The 20,513-nt window shown below is 36.4% G+C and overlaps 3 protein-coding genes across 3 annotated transcripts in view; 1 reads left to right on the plus strand and 2 right to left on the minus strand.

Annotated features, from left to right (window-relative positions):
- Nucleotides 1–20,513, minus strand: part of LOC140143081 (kelch-like protein 14) — a 163,409-nt gene that overhangs the window by 19,004 nt on the left and 123,892 nt on the right. The gene's annotated exons all lie outside the window — the stretch shown is intronic.
- LOC140143084 (uncharacterized) lies at nucleotides 28–8,592 on the plus strand. Its single transcript, XM_072165133.1, is given in 7 exon segments — nucleotides 28–184; nucleotides 2,967–3,452; nucleotides 3,455–4,885; nucleotides 5,576–5,737; nucleotides 6,365–6,553; nucleotides 7,449–7,581; nucleotides 8,111–8,592. Coding segments are annotated over 6 exon segments (2,676 nt in total). The 5' UTR covers nucleotides 28–184; nucleotides 2,967–2,993; the 3' UTR covers nucleotides 8,413–8,592.
- Nucleotides 9,341–12,196, minus strand: LOC140143083 (uncharacterized). The gene is made up of 3 exons (XM_072165132.1): nucleotides 11,782–12,196; nucleotides 11,328–11,399; nucleotides 9,341–10,383 (listed from the first exon to the last, which is right to left on the minus strand). The coding sequence occupies exons 1-3, from the start codon at nucleotides 12,053–12,055 to the stop codon at nucleotides 9,341–9,343; spliced, it is 1,389 nt and encodes a 462-aa protein (XP_072021233.1). The 5' UTR covers nucleotides 12,056–12,196.

Consider the following 20,513-nt stretch of genomic DNA (forward strand, 5'->3'; position numbering starts at 1 on the left):
AAATTGTGTAAAACGGAAGTACTCCGAACGGGACCTGTCTGCAGCTTCCTCAACAGAGCCCTCCTTTGGCCAGTATTAACCAGGGTGACCTTTGACCGAATTTTATTCTGTTTTGGAGTCGAAGGAGGTTGAAAACCTGCGCTATTTTTCAGCGAAAAGTTCATGAAAATCGACCGAATTTTCGGTAAGTTATAACATTTTGATGTAAGGAATAGTTTTAAGTCGTCATTTAAGCATTTTTTAGGGGTCAAATTGTAGTATTTTGTTAAAAATATTGTTTTGTACTTTCCTGTGACTTCCTGAACTTGCGAGATACACGAATTTGGAATTGAATGTCATATTGTAAATTATCAGGACTTGTTTTTAGCGTAACTTCGCGTACTTTTTAGATATTTGATGTTGAAAATCGCATTTTTTTGAGGTCATGAATGCTCGAGGCTTACGTTTTAGGAGCGAGATTGCGAGTGCGTGGCTTTGAAATAATCACTTGGTGGGTTTGTTTACTTATGTTTGTCAATATGGCTGTCGTGTCATAGCAACAAGGCATGAAGTATACAACTTTTTTTTTTTTACAAGCAGGTTGAGTCGATAAAATTCCATTTTTTTTATTTGTTGCATATTAATTATGTTATCTGTGTCTAGCCTGTGTTAGATTTAAAATTAGTTTGAATATGTAATTATATAATTATTCCCTGTTTATTTGATTTAACTGATTAAATTAATTTTACATTTGTGTATTTTAATTCTTGAAATTGAATTTATTTTTTTTAATTTGTTATTTTTTAATTAATATCTTTAATTGCAAGAAAGCGTTTTCTTATTTTTACCCGATCAGGAAACTTGACCTGATGTAGGCCTTGCCGTCTAGATTTTAGTCGAGTGGTTAATCACTCGCTAGCTAGCATGGTTCTAGGCGAGTGGTTGAGTTTTCACAAATATCACTTATTTGGGTATTTAGTACAGTACTTTGGTCTTTAAAGGGTATTTATATTTATTTTGAAATGCGCGTAAAGCACGCTAATTTTTTTGACTTTCTACGATTGGTAGGGGCCCAGAATCGATTAAATGCTGAAATGGCTGATTCGATGGCTGATTTTTGGAGATTCGTAATCGTAGCGAGTGATATTCAGTGTCCATGGCGAGTGGAAAATCGCTCACTAGAAATCAAGTTTGGGCGAGCGGCGTCGAGCGAGAGCGACCGCTCGCCTCAAACGGCAAGGCCTGCAGATGTATATTTTATAAATTTGTTTTTGCTATGTCCGTCTGTTCCTCCAGCCGTCTGTTTATTTTGCAAATTCTGAGCATTTTTTTCTTTCCAAATAAGTTGCAATTTTTTTTCTTGGCTTCTTTTTATGGGGTCTATAATTAATGAAATAATTGTGAGTCTAATTTGCATTAATTATGTTATTGATGAGCATGTTGTTGTTTTTTCTGGTTTTTTAATTGTTCGGTGGTTTTGTTTTGTTTCTTTATTATTCTATTTCCAATGATTTACATTTTTTCTTTTGAAATGTTTTTTCTCCAGACTACTTTTTTGTTGGGTCTAATTTGCATAAACTGCATTACTGATTTGTTTCCAAAATAACTTTCAAATTGTTTTTCCCAGGCCCAGGGCTATTTTTTTTCGGGGATATCGATTACGTTTTTTCTCCTGGCTACTTTTTTTGTTGGGAGGGTCTAATTTGCATATGCATTTTATATTATAATGACTAATTTGAGCCTATACTTTTTTTTTTTTTATTTTTTTTCTCTAAAATTTTCCTTTCTTCTGTTGTTGTGTCTTAAATATTCACATTCGTAATATTATACCGTAATGAGATTATTTGCATATTTTTCTATTTATTTATTTTTTTTATCTGAATTTTTTTTTTTTCAAAATTACTTTCAAATTGTTTTGCCCAGGGGCTATTTTTTCTAGAGGGGTCTAATTTGTAGATCAGTTACTTTTTATAATGAGATTATTGTGAGTCTAATTTGCATTATTAATCATTTAATGACCATGTTTTTTCTGTATTTTTAATTGTTGTCATCGGTGGTTTTGTTTTTGTTTAGATTCTTATAATGATTTGCATTTTTTTCTTTTAAACTGTTTTTTTCTCCTGGCTACTTTTTTTTTTGGGGGGTCTAATTTGCATGCAATTATTATTTATAATAACTAATTTGCATATACCGTATTCGTCCGAGTATAGTCCCACCCGTTTTAGGTGAACATTTTTCAAAATTGGGGGTGGGATTATACTCGAATTAAAAAAATTTGGACCTAGACCTAAATGCTAGGATCATTCATTGTTGACCTAAAAAAATTGCATGTTTTGTGTTTTTAACATGAAAATTGATAATTTGTACTCATGTCATACTCATGATTTCAAAATGCATTTAGAAATCATTTTAAAATAGAGTATGACATGAATACAAATTATCAATTTTCTTAGGCAAAAAAAAAAAAGGTTCGTCTCAAAGCTCGCGTTTGTAAAATCCCACGATTTGACACAAAACAAATGCGGAAATTTTTTTATTTAAAAAAAAAAAATTTCCAGAAAAAATCGGCGAAAATAAGAATTTTTTATCAAAGTCAGGAATAAAAAAAAAAAAAACAAAAAATCGCATTTCGCATTTGTTTTTAAATTTCTTGTGAGCTTTGAGATAAACCTTTTTTTTTTTGGCCTTATTAAAAACACAAAACATGCAATTTTTTTTTTAAGGTTTTTTTTTTTTACAATTTCTGGAATAATTTGCATATTTTTTCGGTTTATTTTTTTTATCTGAACAATTTTTTTTTCAAAATGACTTTCAAATTGTTTTTCCCAGAGGCTTCCTTTTTGGATTTGCATATCGGTTACTTTTTATAATATTTGCAATATTAATGAAATGAGCATGTGTTTTTTTTTTTTTTTTTTTTAACTGTTGTCATTAAACTTCTTTATTATAAAGAGATTGTAATGATTTTTTTCTTTTCTTATTTATAGGCATTCTTACCAGGATCTGCAGTCAACATGGCTCAGTCGCAACAATCACATATAGATGCATTAAAAATACTGTGCAGACTTTGCGGTCAGACGATTGAAAAAAAGGTCAACAAAATTGACAAAAAACTTGCATTGAACATCAAACTTGGGCTGAATATTGATATTGCCAATGATCAGCCACTAATCCATCCACCATATATGTGTACAAGATGTCGCTTAAAACTTGACCGATGGCGAACGACAAAAAACAATACGAAGAAACGCAAGCCAATAAACATTGATGTTGCAAGTTGGTTTCCACATGAAGATGGTTGCAAGATTTGCCCCGACTCTCAGCCTCCGTGTGTACAGACACCAGCACTTGCAGCAAGGGAGACGGCAAATATGTTTGGACTAGTATCGTGGGAAGACAATGGCGCAACATTGGTAGCAAAGAGTGCAAGAAATGGTGGGGTGTGTGTGTGGAGCGGAGTTTGGTCATAAATGCTAATAACACATGGGAAGCTTGTGTTTATGGACAACAGTTAGAAAACACTGTTTTTCAAGATATTCCAAGTGTTCTTGAAACAGCAGCAGATTCTTGTAAGCTTGTGACAGAACTGTTTGGGAGAAAGCTTTGCAGAGGGAATCTCGAGTATGAGGATGTAATTGGTAACCGGACAACATTCAAAGGTGTACGAGGTGAAATTAATGGTCTGGTAATGGACGCACCATTCACACCCAACCATCTTGGTAAAAAAACTGTCAGACACACAAAGTGTCATTTGTTCATTGACTCTTCTGTAGAGACGTGTTCAACATGTTGGGCATACAGAACTACGTTAAATGCTATGAGAAGCAACATAAATAAACAAAAAAATGCCAGCAGTGACACAGTACATGTACATACAAGAAATGACTATCTAAATTCTGATCAGTTAAAAGACAAGTTGAACTATCTCAAAAAGGATAACAGAAAGTTGCAGAATCAGAACAAATCACTGCAAGAACAAATTAAACAAATACACGACTGTGAATCAGTAGATGTGTCAGAAGAACAGAATGATTTTTTGCAAGAAGCATTAAACGACACACATGATATCATCAACTCTAGTGACAATGAAGCATTTAAGCTATTATACGAAGAACAACTCAAAGCCATAACTGTCAAAGACAAACGTCAAGTTCGCTGGCATCCAGCCATTATCAGGTTTTCCATAGCATTGTACAATAAGTCAAAATCAGCGTATAATTTGATTAGAAATTCTCCATTTTTACAACTTCCTCACCAATCAACACTGCAGAAATATATGAAATTCACAACACCACAAGCTGGAATCAATGCCGATGTCCTTGAATTTATTGCCAAGGATCGTGATATAGACAATTTGCCAGAATACCAAAAAAATGTAACTCTTGTATTTGATGAAGTAAAACTCAAATCGGGACTTGTTTACACCAAATCAACTGGAAAACTCGTTGGGTATACAGACTTGGGGCCAATAACAAATGAAATGCAACAATTTGACAAACGTTTGATGGAGAATGATAATTCAGCAGAACCAGAAATAGCAACGCAGATGCTCGTACTAATGGCAAGAGGAATTTTCTCATCCCTACGTATACCAGTGGCATACTATCCAACGAAAAACGCATCCAGTAGTGAGCTCTACCATTGCATTTGGCCAACAGTAAAGTCACTGGCACTCATGGGATTGACTGTCCGGGCATTTGTTGCTGACGGTGCCTCATGGAACAGGAAGTTTTTTTCGGGACATCAATCCCTACCACATCAGCAAGGACACATAGTCTATTATACTCAGAATAGATATCTAAGAAATGAGAGACTGTATTTCATATGTGACGTACCCCATTTAATCAAGACGACAAGGAACAACTTTGAAAATTCTGGTTGGCATCTGAAGTCTAGAAAGCTACGGGTAAGTAATATATATTGCTGAGCCATCTTAAAGCTGTGGCTTTCTCAACTTCTCATGTTGATGTGTAATTGCATGCAGGAATGTAAATACCGGGGTATCAACAAGGGAAGTTGAAAAAGAGAATATGCTCTGTAATAATGCAATGCTTGTGTTTCAGTATGATATATAGACCCTGCGGAATAATTAATATAAATAATGTTGTTATATTGTGCTAAATTAGATTAAAAAAAGAGTGGGTTTTACTTTTGGGTTTTTTTTTTCAGTTTTATTCGGCTTTGCCAGTCTCTTTTTGAAACAAATCAAAAAACCCTGGGCCCTGAACATGTTTAAAGCAAAACCCCCAAATGTTACTGGTTGGCAGTTTTGATTTAAACAAGTTCAGGGGCCAAAAACAGGGTCTATTTGCCCAACAACAAAATAAATCTTTAGTACTATGCCAATTATTTTAAAATATACCTTGTACTTCTTCATACCCTGTTTGTACATGGTGCGAGAAAGCGAGTACATACACTGAGTAGGCGTATATTGTGTAAGTTTATGCACAAAGTGAGTTGTGTCAGACAGGGCATCTGAAGCGGTGCAAAATTAATGTTTTATAGTTTCTCTGTGACATTGCATGGTATTAAACTTAAAGTACTAAAGTGTCAAAATATTAAAGAACTCTTTATGTTTTTTCCCCTTCATTTCTAGTTCAACAATCTTGACATAAAGTGGACACACCTGCTTGACCTCTGGAAGTGGGACCGTGGAGAAAATCGAACATCACCAGGCTTCAGGCTTCTTAAGAAAGTTAGCGAGGCTCACATGTACCTTACTCCATCCTTGAGAATGCGAGTTTCACTTGCAGCACAGGTAAGGTTCTACTCTGCCTTTAATATAATCTATATTTTGATTAGTTACTTTATCTGGATCCATGCAATTTCTTTAATGATATGCTACAAAAGACTATACCTTTTGAGTTTTTGAAATATCAGGACCGTCTTTAATATTTACGAAAGCAATGTGGGAAAGGACACATGGGTACAAAAAATGTATGAAAAAAATCAGTTTGAACCCAATTACGGTGTCTCCGATGTTAAAATAGGAATTTTTGCAAAAGATGATCATTTTTTTGGATGTTCCAAGAAGCTGTCAAAAAGAGCTGTTTAGAAAGAAAACAATATAAAAAATAAAATAAAAACGAGACTGGGATGAATGATTGAGGAGGGATCATGAAACTGATGTGCTATTTTAGGACACTTTAGGGCTGTGCAATAATTATGAGCCGGGGGGGGGGGTAAAATTTCCAAATGGCTCACCAAAAATCGCTTGCCTACCCCCCTCATTTTACCCTCCCCGGGGTTCATAATTATTGCACATCCCCTTAACTGCCTTGAAAACTGAGACAAGACTGGAACTTTCCCATTTGAAACAATGTAGTGTTTAAAACAACCAGAGAAGATTTTTTAACCTATATTTTGTACTATCAACATTCTGCAGGTCCTTAGCAGTACAGTAGCAAACTGCTTCGCTTTACATGGTAGACCAGAGACAAAGTCCACACAACACTTCATTCGTATGATGGATCGCTTTTTTGACTGTCTGAATGTGAAGACTCCTTACCAGTGGGTACACGGTAACAAACCAGTCCTGAAACCATACACTGATGTGAATGATGAACGATTTAAGGTAAATTTTAAAGAATCAAGATTTGCTTTGTTTTGTGACGTGTCATGTCAAAAGGAGACACTTTTGGGCAGGTTATCAATATTCAGGTTTTCACACAGGGCCGTTTTCCCCAATGAAATCGGACATTCTTAAGCGAAGATATTGAGTTAGTAAGTTATGGTATCATAAAATTGGAAATTGAGGTATCGGTCTTTAAAAATATCATTGACAATGTTGAGAGTAGGAATTATCTCGAAAAATGTCTAAAAAAATACAAGATGCCAGTTATATTCCGGTCTAAACTCTCAGACAATGTTTTTAACATTAATAACATCACAAATTCGCAACAAACCCAATTTGTGAAAAAATCACCCCCGGGGTAGATTTTTGGCTATTTCTCCATTTATCCCAAAAGTGTCTCCTTTTGACATGACACGTCACATTTGCTCTGCAAAATTAAAAGAGTCTGCATGAAATGTCTAGCCATTTTGTAATTCAAGGATTTTGATGGATATAAAAAATTCAGTTGTTTGTGGTAAGTGGGCAATGAGGTTATGGAAGTGGACCAAGAAAATGCTACTTTAAATTTTAAAAAATTAACAAACAAAATTTGTCTCTGTCCACTGGGGTTAGGATGACAAAATAGTATACCTTTTATTTTTTGTTCTTTTTTTAATCTATTAAAATATTTTGCAGTAAACATTTGACGAGCGTGTGCCGTACTACCGTGATGTTGCACATAAATTTCCACTCAGCAACAGCAGCAGGTGAATTGCCAACAAAAGTGGGGGAATGTGCCCCCCCCCCCCCTTGCGCACGCTACTGTTCAAATACACTTTCATCAAAGGGTTACTGCAAAATATTATAAATGCCTTATGAGCTTTTCTGTTTATTTGTCATAATTTTTCTATTTCAGTGGCTACTTCAGGAATTCCTTCCATTCTTAGATGGTTGGCAACAAGAAGCCATGTCTACTCCCAATCTGTCAGCTACAGAGCAGAAGAAGCTGTGCTTGAGTGACCAAACACTTCAAGGATTGAGAATCACAGGTGAGGAATTACTTTTTAAGATTTCATCAGGGCTAGAATATTGATGAGATTCTCGTTAAAAGGTGGCCCATTGGTGATCAAATTTGTGAGTCTACATAATAGAGCCACTAAAGGTTTGAAAGGGGTTCTTGGTCAATTCTGAAATACACATAAAAGATACTTAATCAGCACCCCCCCCCCCGCCCCGAATCACATGTAAACCTCTTGTTGTTGTTTTTTCAAAAACTTTGACACCCCAACCCCCCAAATCTAATGGTGCATCCCTTATTGTCTGTAATCAACGCCTTTTTCCAAAAGGGACGTTTATTTGAATTGATTTTCAGTGAAAAGAAAACGATATGGCATGGAAATGTTTGCATTTGTGCCAGTTTTTCATGGAAAAAGACAATATGGTATTTTTGCTTTCTATTGTTTGATTGACCTTTACGGTAAATCCCATAAGTCTTCGAACCGCAAAGAATTATGGGATTTATGGAAATGGTCCATTGTTTTCCCAATACTGATTTTTTGTTTAACTTTTTTTTTCCAGTCATGTCTTTTGTGGAACTTGCTAAGGATTTGCTGAACATACCAGGGGTAACCTTCTTATGCAGTGATAAACTCAACCAGGACCCCTTGGAAGAATGGTTTAGTCTAGTAAGAGGTGCAGGAGGAGCAAACAGCAATCCCACTGTTAAAGAACTGGGAGATATACACTTGAATTTGCTTGTGGCCGGGAGCAATGCTGTTGCATCAACAAGAGGAAACTGCCGCACCCAGAAGCGTTCTGCCAATCTGGATGACACCCCGCTTCCAAAGAAAAAGACTAAACGAACACAACTCTTTAATTGAAAACATTTAATGTTGAACAAGACGGTGAACATGGTTAATCATATTATCATACATGTCATAAGAATTTTATGAAGTTCCAAGATGAATGAAGAGACTTTAAATTTAAGAACTACATGTACATATGGTAGTTAACTTTTCAAAGAAAAGATTTAACAAAGTTAACAAACAAAGCTGTTTTCTTGAATAATTCTTTTTTACAAATTCTTTTTGTTCATTTAAACTACAAAGAATCATCTTTTTTTATTTTTAAAAGACAATCCTTATGGCGACATAAAAAACCCTGTTCTGCAGGCGGACCGACCTTTCAAGTAGTGGCGGTCAAATTTTTTCCCCAAAATTGCCCGAAAAATCTGTAAATTATTTTGCAATTTGGGGACATGTCAAAAAAGGTTTGTTCCTAATATTTTTGAAATTTGTACAGGAAAAATTTGTTCCCAATTCTTGAAAAATCAGGTCAGTCTGGCCCGTAGAACAGGGTTTTATTTTCGCCTAATGGTTATGAAAAAAAGGGTTTGTCTCTGGTCTCCAAGCAGTTTGGAAATGTAATGCGGTATGCAGGGTTTCCCCCTGAATGATTATTCAATTATTTTTGGGCTTTTTGATCATTTCTAAAAAAAAAACCAATGAGAAAAAAAGGAGCAAAAATGATTTTCTGCAAGATTATAAGAACATGCATGAGTGATCAGAGACAAACTTTTTTTTTTTTGGCCTTAATGAATCAATCATCATAAAAATGTAACATGTACGAAGTTCCAAGATAGATGAATGGAGAGATGCATGCTGCAGTGCTGCTAGTTATTGTTTTAATTTAGCATTTAAATAACATTGCTAATTAAGTTATGGAGGATGGTCTTTGAGTGCGTTTTTGTGATAAAATGACAAGACTAAATTGTAGTCACAAAAGCTTTGATTTATGGTTTAGTCAACCTTATGATTCTTTATTTTGATCAAGTTGCTTGCGCAAACTTTTGGAACCTTTTCTTGACAGAGTTTTGTCTTGAACTTTTTTGAGATCTATAAACACAACAACAAATGCTTTTATTCTAATGTTCACAAAGTAGTTCACAATTACATAGAACAGATGTTTACTTTCAGTGCTGGAAAGACATTTACCATTAACAAGCCTGGACCAGTAACTCTGCACTAGGTATTTAGTTGTCAGTTTTTGGATAAGAAATTCACGAAGATTAATGTCTCTGTATTTTCCAAGAAGTGCTGTGTTAAGATGCTTTCTAGTTTCATTTTCTAAAGCTCTAAAAAATAGATACAGTTCTGCATTTGGTTTAAAGAGTTTTCCCCTGTTTTGTGCATTAATCCACTCTTGGGTGTACTGAAGAAATGAATATTGACCCTCATAGTGTCCATCAGTACACCACGTGTTTAAGATGTCAACATACTTCTGTGATGTGAGATTCTGCGATTTTTTATAGTGTTTGCGCAATGCACTTGGGATGTATCCGCCAACATAGTTGAGTACTTGCTCCTCATGCTTGCTTAATTTGGCGAAATTAATCTCGGACTGCATAGTTGGCAGATCCACTGCATTTCTGTCCGAGAGGAGCAACTCTAGAACAGAATCCAGGGTATGCTGTAAAATGATGTCACTTTCCAATTGCCCTCGTGTGATGCCGAATGAGTCTAACAAAGAGTCCCAAGTATGAAATAGCTCTTCATTTGTACATAAACTGTGGAAGTGTGTAACAAGAGTTTGCGCGTAAGATAGCGGCTTGTTGTCCCCTGCCGTAACTACATGCCAAAGATGTGTAACAAGATAAGTGCAAAATTCTGCAAATCGTACATCAGCTACAAAAGTTAGAAGAACCGCAGACAGAGCTAACGCAAGCTTTACATTCTTGAATGGCTTTGTGAACAATGGCTCGGTGGGTAATTTCTGTAGAACTGAGGCCACATATTCAAATGACTTGTTGGTAGCATCTTCCAGAGTGAATCGTTTAGTTCTCTTCGTTCGTACTGAAATGGAAAGATGAAAAGAAATTAGTTCCTATGCATGTTGTACATTATCAAAGAAATACAATTTAGGCAAAATGTATGTACCGATACGTAATTAAAGATGGACGGGCAGACGGACCTTTCAAGTACTTGTAGAAGTTTGACCTCAACTTTCCTGGTTTGACAAATGACAAAAATTAAGCAAATGACTAAAAAAAATTTTTTTTTGTTCAGTGAAAGTCAATCCAGTTTTGGTCACAGCTGATTTTATTTATAAGCATACAGCAGATTAGAAAAAAAAAATCAAAATACGAAAATAGAAAACCTTGCTCGGTAGGGCCCAAAACAAAGGGGTTTATTCTTTTTTCGTTGTCCATGTTTCAAATTTTAAATGTTTTTTACAGTCATTAGAAAGGTCTGTTTGCCTGAAGAACTTCTTTATAAAAAACCCTATTTTATCATAATTGTTTAGTGTACATCATGTATTGTTAATATTTATATGGTTAATATAAATTTTGTTTAAATAAAAATTATTTCCATTTTGCACAATGGTACGGCAATGCATGTGATTTGAAATTCAATCTTGTTCCCATTTTTTTAAATTTGAAATTCAATCTTGTTCCCATTTTTGGAAATTTGAAATTTAATTTGTGGGATAGGCTTTTACGACAGGAATTCATAACAATTAGTGGGTTTTTAGCGGGTTCGCCGTCGGACAAGTTTAGAAATTTGTCAGACAGTGAACCCGCTAAACTCCACCAATTGTTGAAATTCAATCTTGTTTCCATTTTTTTTTAAAATTTGAAATTCAATCTTGTTTCCATTTTTTTAAATTTTATCTTCAGTGTTTCCATTTTTTGAATGCATGCGATTTGAAATTCAATCTTGTTCCCATTTTTTTTGTAATTTCATGATTTTATTGCTATTTATTTGTAAATAAAAGATATAAAAGGATGTAAACATACCTCTTCGTGTTCTGTTGTTTTTCTTTGGTGGCTCATGTACTGGTACTGTTGTTGTTTCTTGATGCTCTTGACCTGAAAACAAAAATTAAATAAGGCAAGTTTATTAAAATAATCAGTTGGATGTTGCTTGTTAGCCCAGGAAAGTTGAAAAAGACTTTTTCAACTTTCCTGGTTCGCCTAACTTTCCTGGTACGAGCAGCATTGGAAAATAAAACAACATTTTAACAGAATTTTATACAGCAGAGCTACCGTACGGTCGATGGATTTGGTGCCGAATTCTGCACCACAGGCGCCCATAATGTTTAGGTTTTACTTTCGTATTTTTGTTACAAGACTAAAGTTTTCTTCAATAAACATCTGCACGAGTCTTCTACATGAATATAGTTTTGCGAAAGGCGAAAAATATATGATTCTATGCGTGCAGCGATGATTAAAACAGAATTTTTAAGCTTACCGATACTTTCTTCAACATGTTCAATGGCTTCACCGCCGGACTCGTCGCTGCTTTCATCATCATTCAAAGTTGCCGAAATCTCATGAAATGATGCAGGTGACTCTATTGCAACGTTTGGTGAATCTGGGGCTGGTGAATCCTCTTCAAATTCTAAATTTTCAAAATCTTCTTCGACGTAAAAGTCGCTCATTGCACAGGTCGCCATTTTCGTATGCAGCGGTAACGATTGTAAACAACATGCAGTGTAGATCAATGGATCAATGACGTCACCCATAATTGCCTCGCGCTTGCGCAGTATATGATCAGTGTACCACGACCTTGCAAAGCCAATTACCGCATTAGCGTAATCTCTTTATCAATGAATGGTCGGCAACACAGATAGTCCGTTTGAAGTGGACAGCGAGCTCTCTCCTTCTTTTTCAACTTTCCTGGGCTGACTGTAGTCTATGATCAAAGCAAGTGACTTGTTTGTTTATTATCCTATGGCAACTATATTATGGGACCAAATCGGCTCCTATGACCATGGTCATAGCCATCTCCGCTACAGGTACTACTTCCTGTGAAGTGTGTTTTTCTCATGGGCTACCATGCAAAATAATGGTATATTGTGTAAGAGACGACCAGTAGACTACCCAAGCTAATAGAAATTCGAGATGCACACATGCTCTGTTTATCCTAAATTTTATCAAGAAGAAATTTGGAAAAGCTTATTCAAATTCTATTCAGTCTGCTCAAATTCAGTCAAAGCTTCAAACTATCAAAGGCTACATTAACTACCCGACTGGAAAGGACAAGGTCCAACCTACGAAATACTGCGCTCACAATTTGACAATTTTTGTTAGACTGACTTTTTTGATTGCTGACAGTACAGTGAGTGACACTCTCATGCTCTGCTACAATTACATACACTACAGAAAATATATTTAATTTGTGTACATTGTGGAACATTCTGTTGTGCGCAGATAACCTCGTAGTCGTAGTCAGTAGAGTAGCGTTATGCGCTCGTGTATAAGCACGATTATTCACGGAGTAACAAGCATAGTTGGATGTTCCACGATGACGTACACATATTAAATAATTTTTCTATTCTGTTGGTCGGACATCCGGGCTGAACCAGCTTAACAATAGCACTGGAGTGAAAACAACATTCGCATTCACTGAACTCTCTCTGGAGTGTATCGCAAGCTATCACACTATTTTATTGTGCCAGGTTCAACTCTCTACAAATAAAAATATGCGATAAATTGTTTTCAAGCCAATGTATGAATTGATGCGATGTGGCCCCGACCGAGAGAATAACTTCAGTTAAAAGCTGCGTGTTTCAGCTTTCAAATTAAAGTGTTTGTTGGTACATGTATGTGTAAGCTTAAACTTTTTTTTAGAGATTGTTCCGAATCATAAATTTGATCAATTAGGGACCAATTTGGAACCACCTATGACCATTAAAGAAATTATAAAGTGATTTTGTCACTGATGGTCATAGCGACCAATTTGATATCACATATGACCGTAAGGGAAATTACAAAGTGAGTTTGTCACTGAGTGATGGTCATAGGGACCAATTTGGTACCACATATGACCATAAGGGAAATTACAAAGTGAGTTTGTCACTGATGGTCATAGGGACCAATTTGGTACCACATATGACCATAAGGGAAATTACAAAGTGAGTTTGTCACTGATGGTCATAGGGACCAATTTGGTACCACATATGACCATAAGGGAAATTACAAAGTGAGTTTGTCACTGATGGTCATAGTTTGAAAAAACTGAACATTATAGTGTAAGTCACTTCATCAGAGCAATGAATTAGATACTAAATTGACAAACACAGCACCAAAGTGCTGGCGTCTAAACTAAGGCATCATTCATGGTTATAGGGACCATTTTGTTACCACACAGACCATTTAATGAAACTAATCAATTGATTTTGTCACTGATGGTCATAAGGACCAAATAGGTACCACACCTGACCATACTACAAAATGACAAAGTGAGTTTGTTACTAATGGTCACAGGGACCAATTTAGTACGGCAACTGGCCATGCTACAAATTTTCAAATGGTTGTAGGGACCAATTTGCTACCACACCCAGGCGGCATATTACACGCAACATGTGACGTTCGAGGCTGGCGGAAATACAAGGCTGGCGAAAATACAAGGCTGACAGCCCCATTCAAAATAGACGGTCAGCAGTTATAAATTGAAAAACAACATACTTGCAGTGGGGTACATTGTTGTACCCCAAGGTTTTAGAGTAAGATAATTTTGCTTTGACACCACATAACAAATTTAGAATTGTTTGTGAAGATTTCATGATTATGTGTTAATCCAATGGCAACGTCAAAAATGACGATATCACAGCCACCATCATCTGACCATAAATGAAACTACGCTTTAAGTTATTGAATTGACACTGATAGTTGTAGGGACCAATTTGGTGCCACAGGTCGACCATGTACAACTACAAAGTGAGTTTATTACTAATGGTCATCACGACCAATTTGGTACCACATATGACCATAAGGGAAATTACAAAGTGAGTTTGTCACTGATGGTCATAGGGACTAATTTGGTACCACATGATATGACCATAAGGGAAATTACAAAGTGAGCGCTTGTCACTGATGGTCATAGGGACCAATTTGGTACCACATATGACCATAAGGGAAATTACAAAGTGAGCTTGTCACTGATGGTCATAGGGACCAATTTGGTACCACATATGACCATAAGGGAAATTACAAAGTGAGTTTGTCACTGATGGTCATAGGGACCAATTATTTAGTACCACATATGAGCATAAGGGAAATTAGAAAGTGAGTTTGTCACTGATGGTCTTAGGGACCAAATTTGTTACCACATCTGACCATTTATAGGGAAATTACAAAGTGATTTTGTCTCTGATGATCAAAGGGACCAATTTGGTACTACACCTGACCATGCTGAATATGGTAAAGTGATTTGGCCACTGGTAGTCACAGGAGCTATTATACGCTACCACATTTGACCATATCACTGTAAAAAGTGATAGTTATTGGGCCAATTTGGTACTACAATTGACCATACTTAAACTATAAAGCAAGTTTGCCACTGATGGTCATAGGGACCAATTGGGTACCACACCTGACCATAAGTGAAACTACATAAGTTATTGAATAGTCACTGATGGCCATAGGGACCAATTTGGAACCACCTATGACCATAAGGGAAATTACAAAGTGAGTTTGTCACTGATGGTCATAGGGACCAATTTGGTACCACATATGACCATAAGGGAAATTACAAAGTGAATTTGTCACTGATGGCCATAGGGACCAATTTGGTACCACATATGACCATAAGGGAAATTACAAAGTGAGCTTGTCACTGATGGTCATAGGGACCAATTTGGTACCACATATGACCATAAGGGAAATTACAAAGTCAATTTGTCACTGATGGTCATAGGGACCAATTATTTGGTACCACATATGAGCATAAGGTAAATTAGAAAGTGAGTTTGTCACTGATGGTCTTAGGGACCAAATTTGTTACCACATCTGACCATTTATAGGGAAATTACAAAGTGATTTTGTCTCTGATGATCAAAGGGACCAATTTGGTACTACACCTGACCATGCTGAATATGGTAAAGTGATTTGGCCACTGGTAGTCACAGGAGCTATTAAATACTCTACCACATTTGACCATATCACTGTAAAAAGTGATAGTTATTGGGCCAATTTGGTACTACAATTGACCATACTTAAACTATAAAGCAAGTTTGCCACTGATGGTCATAGGGACCAATTGGGTACCACACCTGACCATAAGTGAAACTACGCAACTTATTGAATAGTCACTGATGGCCATAGGGACCAATTTGGAACCACCTATGACCATAAGGGAAATTACAAAGTGAGTTTGTCACTGATGGTCATAGGGACCAATTTGGTACCACATATGACCATAAGGGAAATTACAAAGTGAATTTGTCACTGATGGTCATAGGGACCAATTTGGTACCACCTATGACCATAAGGGAAATTACAAAGTGAGTTTGTCACTGATGGTCATAGGGACCAATTATTTGGTACCACATATGAGCATAAGGGAAATTAGAAAGTGAGTTTGTCACTGATGGTCTTAGGGACCAAATTTGTTACCACATCTGACCATTTATAGGGAAATTACAAAGTGATTTTGTCTCTGATGATCAAAGGGACCAATTTGGTACTACACCTGACCATGCTGAATATGGTAAAGTGATTTGGCCACTGGTAGTCACAGGAGCTATTAAATACTCTACCACATTTGACCATATCACTGTAAAAAGTGATAGTTATTGGGCCAATTTGGTACTACAATTGACCATACTTAAACTATAAAGCAAGTTTGCCACTGATGGTCATAGGGACCAATTTGGTACCACATATGACCACAAGGGAAATTACAAAGTGAGTTTGTCACTGATTGTCACAGGGACCAAATTTGTTACCACATATGACCATAAGGGAAATTACAAAGTGAGCTTGTCACTGATGGTCATAGGGACCAATTTGGTACCACATATGACCATAAGGGAAATTACAAAGTGAGTTTGTCACTGATGGTCATAGGGACCAATTATTTGGTACCACATATGAGCATAAGGGAAATTACAAAGTGATTTTGTCACTGATGATCAAAGGGACCAATTTGGTACTACACCTGACCATGCTGAATACGGTAAAGTGATTTGGCCACTGGTAGTCACAGGAGCTATTAAATACTCTACCACATTTGACCATATCACTGCAAAAGTGATAATTATTGGGCCAATTTGGTACTACAATTGACCATAGGCCTACTATAAAGCAAGTTTGCCACTGATGGTCATAGGGACCATTCTAGATTCACACCTGAGGATACTACAAAACGACAAAATTGAGTTTGTTACCGACAGTCAATAGGGACCAATTGGGTACCACACCTGACCATAAGTGAAACTACATAAGTTATTGAATAGTCACTGATGGCCATAGGGACCAATTTGGTACCACATATGACCATAAGTGAAAGTATGCAAGTTATTGAATTGTCACTGATAAGGACCAATTTGCTACCACAGGTGACCATGCTGCAACTATGAAGTGAGTTTATCATTGATGGAAAAAGAGACCAATTTGGTACCAAACCTGACCACCAGAGGGAGGGGGTGTTAGGGGGGCGTATTCAAGTTTGGTTTTGGTAGGGGTGTGCCGCTGATAATTTGCAAGTGGTCCCATCAATATACCAAATTTATCTGTTATCAACAGCAGATAGCAATGTGTGGTTAAGTGTTGAGAACCTGTTTTCTACAGTAAATAGCAATGTGTATTTAATTGTTATCTACAATACCGTAAAACCCGTCTACAAGCATATAGTGTGCTTCTGATGAAAGCTACATTAATCCAGTCGCCATTTATGGAGTTTGAGCAAATAAATTACGGATCCAAGCATATACAAACAAGTATTATTTTAAGACCGATCTATTGTATTGGTATATTAACGCTTGCTTGAATTAATTAAGCTTTTATAAAAACACTATATATGCTTGTAGACAGGGTTTTACGGTATATAGCAATGTGTGTGAGTGCTACAAAAACTAATAAGTGATTTTGTCACCAAACTCACCCAGGGTACCAATTTTATACCACACCTGTCCATGCTACCAAGTGAGTTTGTTACTGATGATCACATGGACCAATTGGGTGCAACACCACACCATGTAACTATTGGTTATATTTGGTTGACCATGCTACAGAAATACAGAAGTGTTTTGATATTGATGGTCACAGGGACCTATTTGGTTCCACAGTTGACCATGCTACAGAATTAAAAGGTCTTTTGATATTGAAAATTATTTGACGTTTTGACTGTGAACACCACGACCAATTTAAGCACAACCTATATTTTGCCCTTCAAAAAAATCGAATAGGCTAAAATCGGGCTAACCAATTACAGCAGCGCGAAATCACGCTATGTCAGTTTCGCGTGCGTGAACTGTACCATCGCATCAAATGCGCGCACGCGGAAGGCATGGTGAAAAGTACTATTTACGGCTTGGAGGTACTATTTACGGCTCATCCGGGACATTGCAAATTACTATTTACGGCTTAGAGGTACTATTTACGGATAGGAGTACTGATGGTAGAACTATTTTTGGTCATGTGATCCACTTTTAACCAATCAATGAACAAGAATATATTAATGAAGTATATAAAGTTTATTAGTTTTGTTCCTATTGACCTCAGTTTGCCAGCAATATTATGTCTTTATTTCTTTTGAAAAGTATATAAAAATAAAATATTTTTAGTTTTCTGAATATAATGAATGTCTGATTTACACAACTCGATTTTATATAAGCATTTCTTCAAACCCAATTTTCTTGAAAAGCTGTTCATTTGGCTGCCCCCATTATACGCCACTATGGAATACATCCAACGATTTGACAATGCTACTGAATTAGGTGTTTTGATATTGATGGTCACGGGGACCTATTTAGTACCACAGTTGATCATGCTTCAGAATTGCAAAGGTGTTTTGATATTGATGGTCACATGGACCTATTTGGTTCCACAGTTGACCATGATGCAGAAATACAAAGGTGTTTTGATATTGATGGTTGCAGGAGCCTACATTTATTTTGTACCACAGTTGACCATGCTTCAGAATTGACAATGCTCCATGTGTTTGAAAATCAACACACCCTTTTGAAAAGTTAGACTGTTATTTCAATTTTAGTTTTGCCAGATATGTTCAATCCAGCTGGAATTTGGTGTCAGTTTAATGTTAAATACAAGGTGAAAGTGATATCAAATCCAGCTGAATTTGACACAATTCTGCCTCAATTTGGAGATGTTTGGAATTACCAGTATGCCAGGACCAGAAGCTAAAATGGGCTAGTTTGTTGTGTAAAATATTGGACACACCAGGAGCCAAAACTGGATAACCATGGGGTAAAAAAGCCTGAGTGCCTGCTTAATATAAGCCTTGTAAATGAAATATTTGTCATAAATTTTATGAAAATGAATGGAAGCTTCAAATAAGGCTCAGATTGCACCAGACAGCTTCTAGAACCCCAGAGCTTCCAGGGCCCTTAAGTGGGCCCTGCAACCTGGCCGTAGGGACTTCGCGCTACGCGCTCATTATGTGCGCTTCGCACACATATTCTATTCTCTATTTGAATGAGAATCAATTGATTCTCGCAAAATATATTCAGGAGAATTAACTTTGATTCTCCTTACCTCCAACGAGTCTCAGGCCCTGACCATAAATTTCTATAGCAACACTGGTAAAAATTAAACGTTCTGTTGTAATTATCATTATCTCTGAATCGTTCTCTCTCTCTTCCTGTAGGCAAACAAAGTTCTAGTACTAGGCTCTGGAGGATTATCTATTGAACAGGCTGGTAAAATTTGACTACTCTGGATCACAAACTGTGAAAGTTCTCAAAGTAAGTAAACCAGATGAACTGATCCTATAATCATAGACTGAATTAAAATGACTGTTTTACATCTGATGCCACTGTCAATTAAACTCCCCACTACCCTTGATAGGTTATTAGGGTGTAAAAGTAAGGTTGATTCATCTGGTGCCTTCATCAGAGAAAAGGAATGGAAAAAAAATTACGGTACTTTTACAAGGCAAGAAGCAACTTTTCTAGGCATTCTTGATTGATGCCTCCAGGAAAGACTTTTCTTAATACTAAGACCTAACTTTTGAGGTGGTTTGTGTATTTGAAGAGATATTTATGATGTGGACCATAACTTTCTATAGCAACACTGTTAAAATCAAACATTCTGTCAAAATTATCATTATGAGACATTGAATATTAAATGCGAGGATCCAGAGGATACATGCCTGAGAAAATATATAATAATTAAAGAAATGGAGCTCAGACAAACTGGCATTATAATAAAGGAGAGAAAAAATCAGAACCGTTCAGATTCGAACCGGCTGATCCGCCATGAGCTGTTATGGCGTGTGGTGGTGAGCCAATGACATGTAATCGTTAGTGCACGCTGGTTCGAATCCGAACGGTTTCTATTTCTTTAAAAATTATCATTATCTCTGAATCGTTCTCCCTCTCTTCCTGTAGGCAAACAAAGTTCTAGTACTAGGCTCTGGAGGATTATCTATTGAACAGGCTGGTAAAATTTGACTACTCTGGATCACAAACTGTGAAAGTTCTCAAAGTAAGTAAACCAGATGAACTGATCCTATAATCATAGACTGAATTAAAATGACTGTTTTACATCTGATGCCACTGTCAATTAAACTCCCCACTACCCTTGATAGGTTATTAGGGTGTAAAAGTAAGGTTGATTCATCTGGTGCCTTCATCAGAGAAAAGGAATGGAAAAAAAATTACGGTACTTTTACAAGGCAAGAAGCAACTTTTTTAGGCAACTTTTGAGGTGGTTTGTGTATTTGAAGGGGTATTTATGATGTGGACCATAACTTTCTATAACAACACTGTTAAAATCAAACATTCTGTCATAATTATCATTATCTATGAATCGCCAACAAAGTTCTATTACTAGGCTCAGGAGGATTTTTTTGGTACCCGGATTACCGCCAGAAAATTCAATCGGGTACCCGAGTACCAGGGGCGTAGCTAGCTTTTTTGACAATAATGGTCACAGGGACCAAGTTTGTACCAATGTTGACCATGCTGCAGAATTACAAAGGTGTTTTGATATTGATAGTCGCAGGGACCTATTTGG

The sequence above is a fragment of the Amphiura filiformis genome, chromosome 20, assembly GCF_039555335.1.
Source record: "Amphiura filiformis chromosome 20, Afil_fr2py, whole genome shotgun sequence".
Taxonomy (NCBI): Eukaryota; Metazoa; Echinodermata; class Ophiuroidea; order Amphilepidida; family Amphiuridae; genus Amphiura; species Amphiura filiformis.

What these genes read in the sequence shown, in the direction of transcription:
- LOC140143083 (XM_072165132.1), bottom strand. Translation starts at nt 12,055, where the DNA reads ATGGGTGACGTCATTGATCCATTGATCTACACTGCATGTTGTTTACAA. An exon ending in ACATGTTGAAGAAAGTATCG is followed by an intron (nt 11,400 to 11,781) that starts GTAAGCTTAAAA and finishes TTTTGTTTTCAG; the next exon opens with GTCAAGAGCATCAAGAAACA. An exon ending in AAACAACAGAACACGAAGAG is followed by an intron (nt 10,384 to 11,327) that starts GTATGTTTACAT and finishes TTTCCATTTCAG; the next exon opens with TACGAACGAAGAGAACTAAA.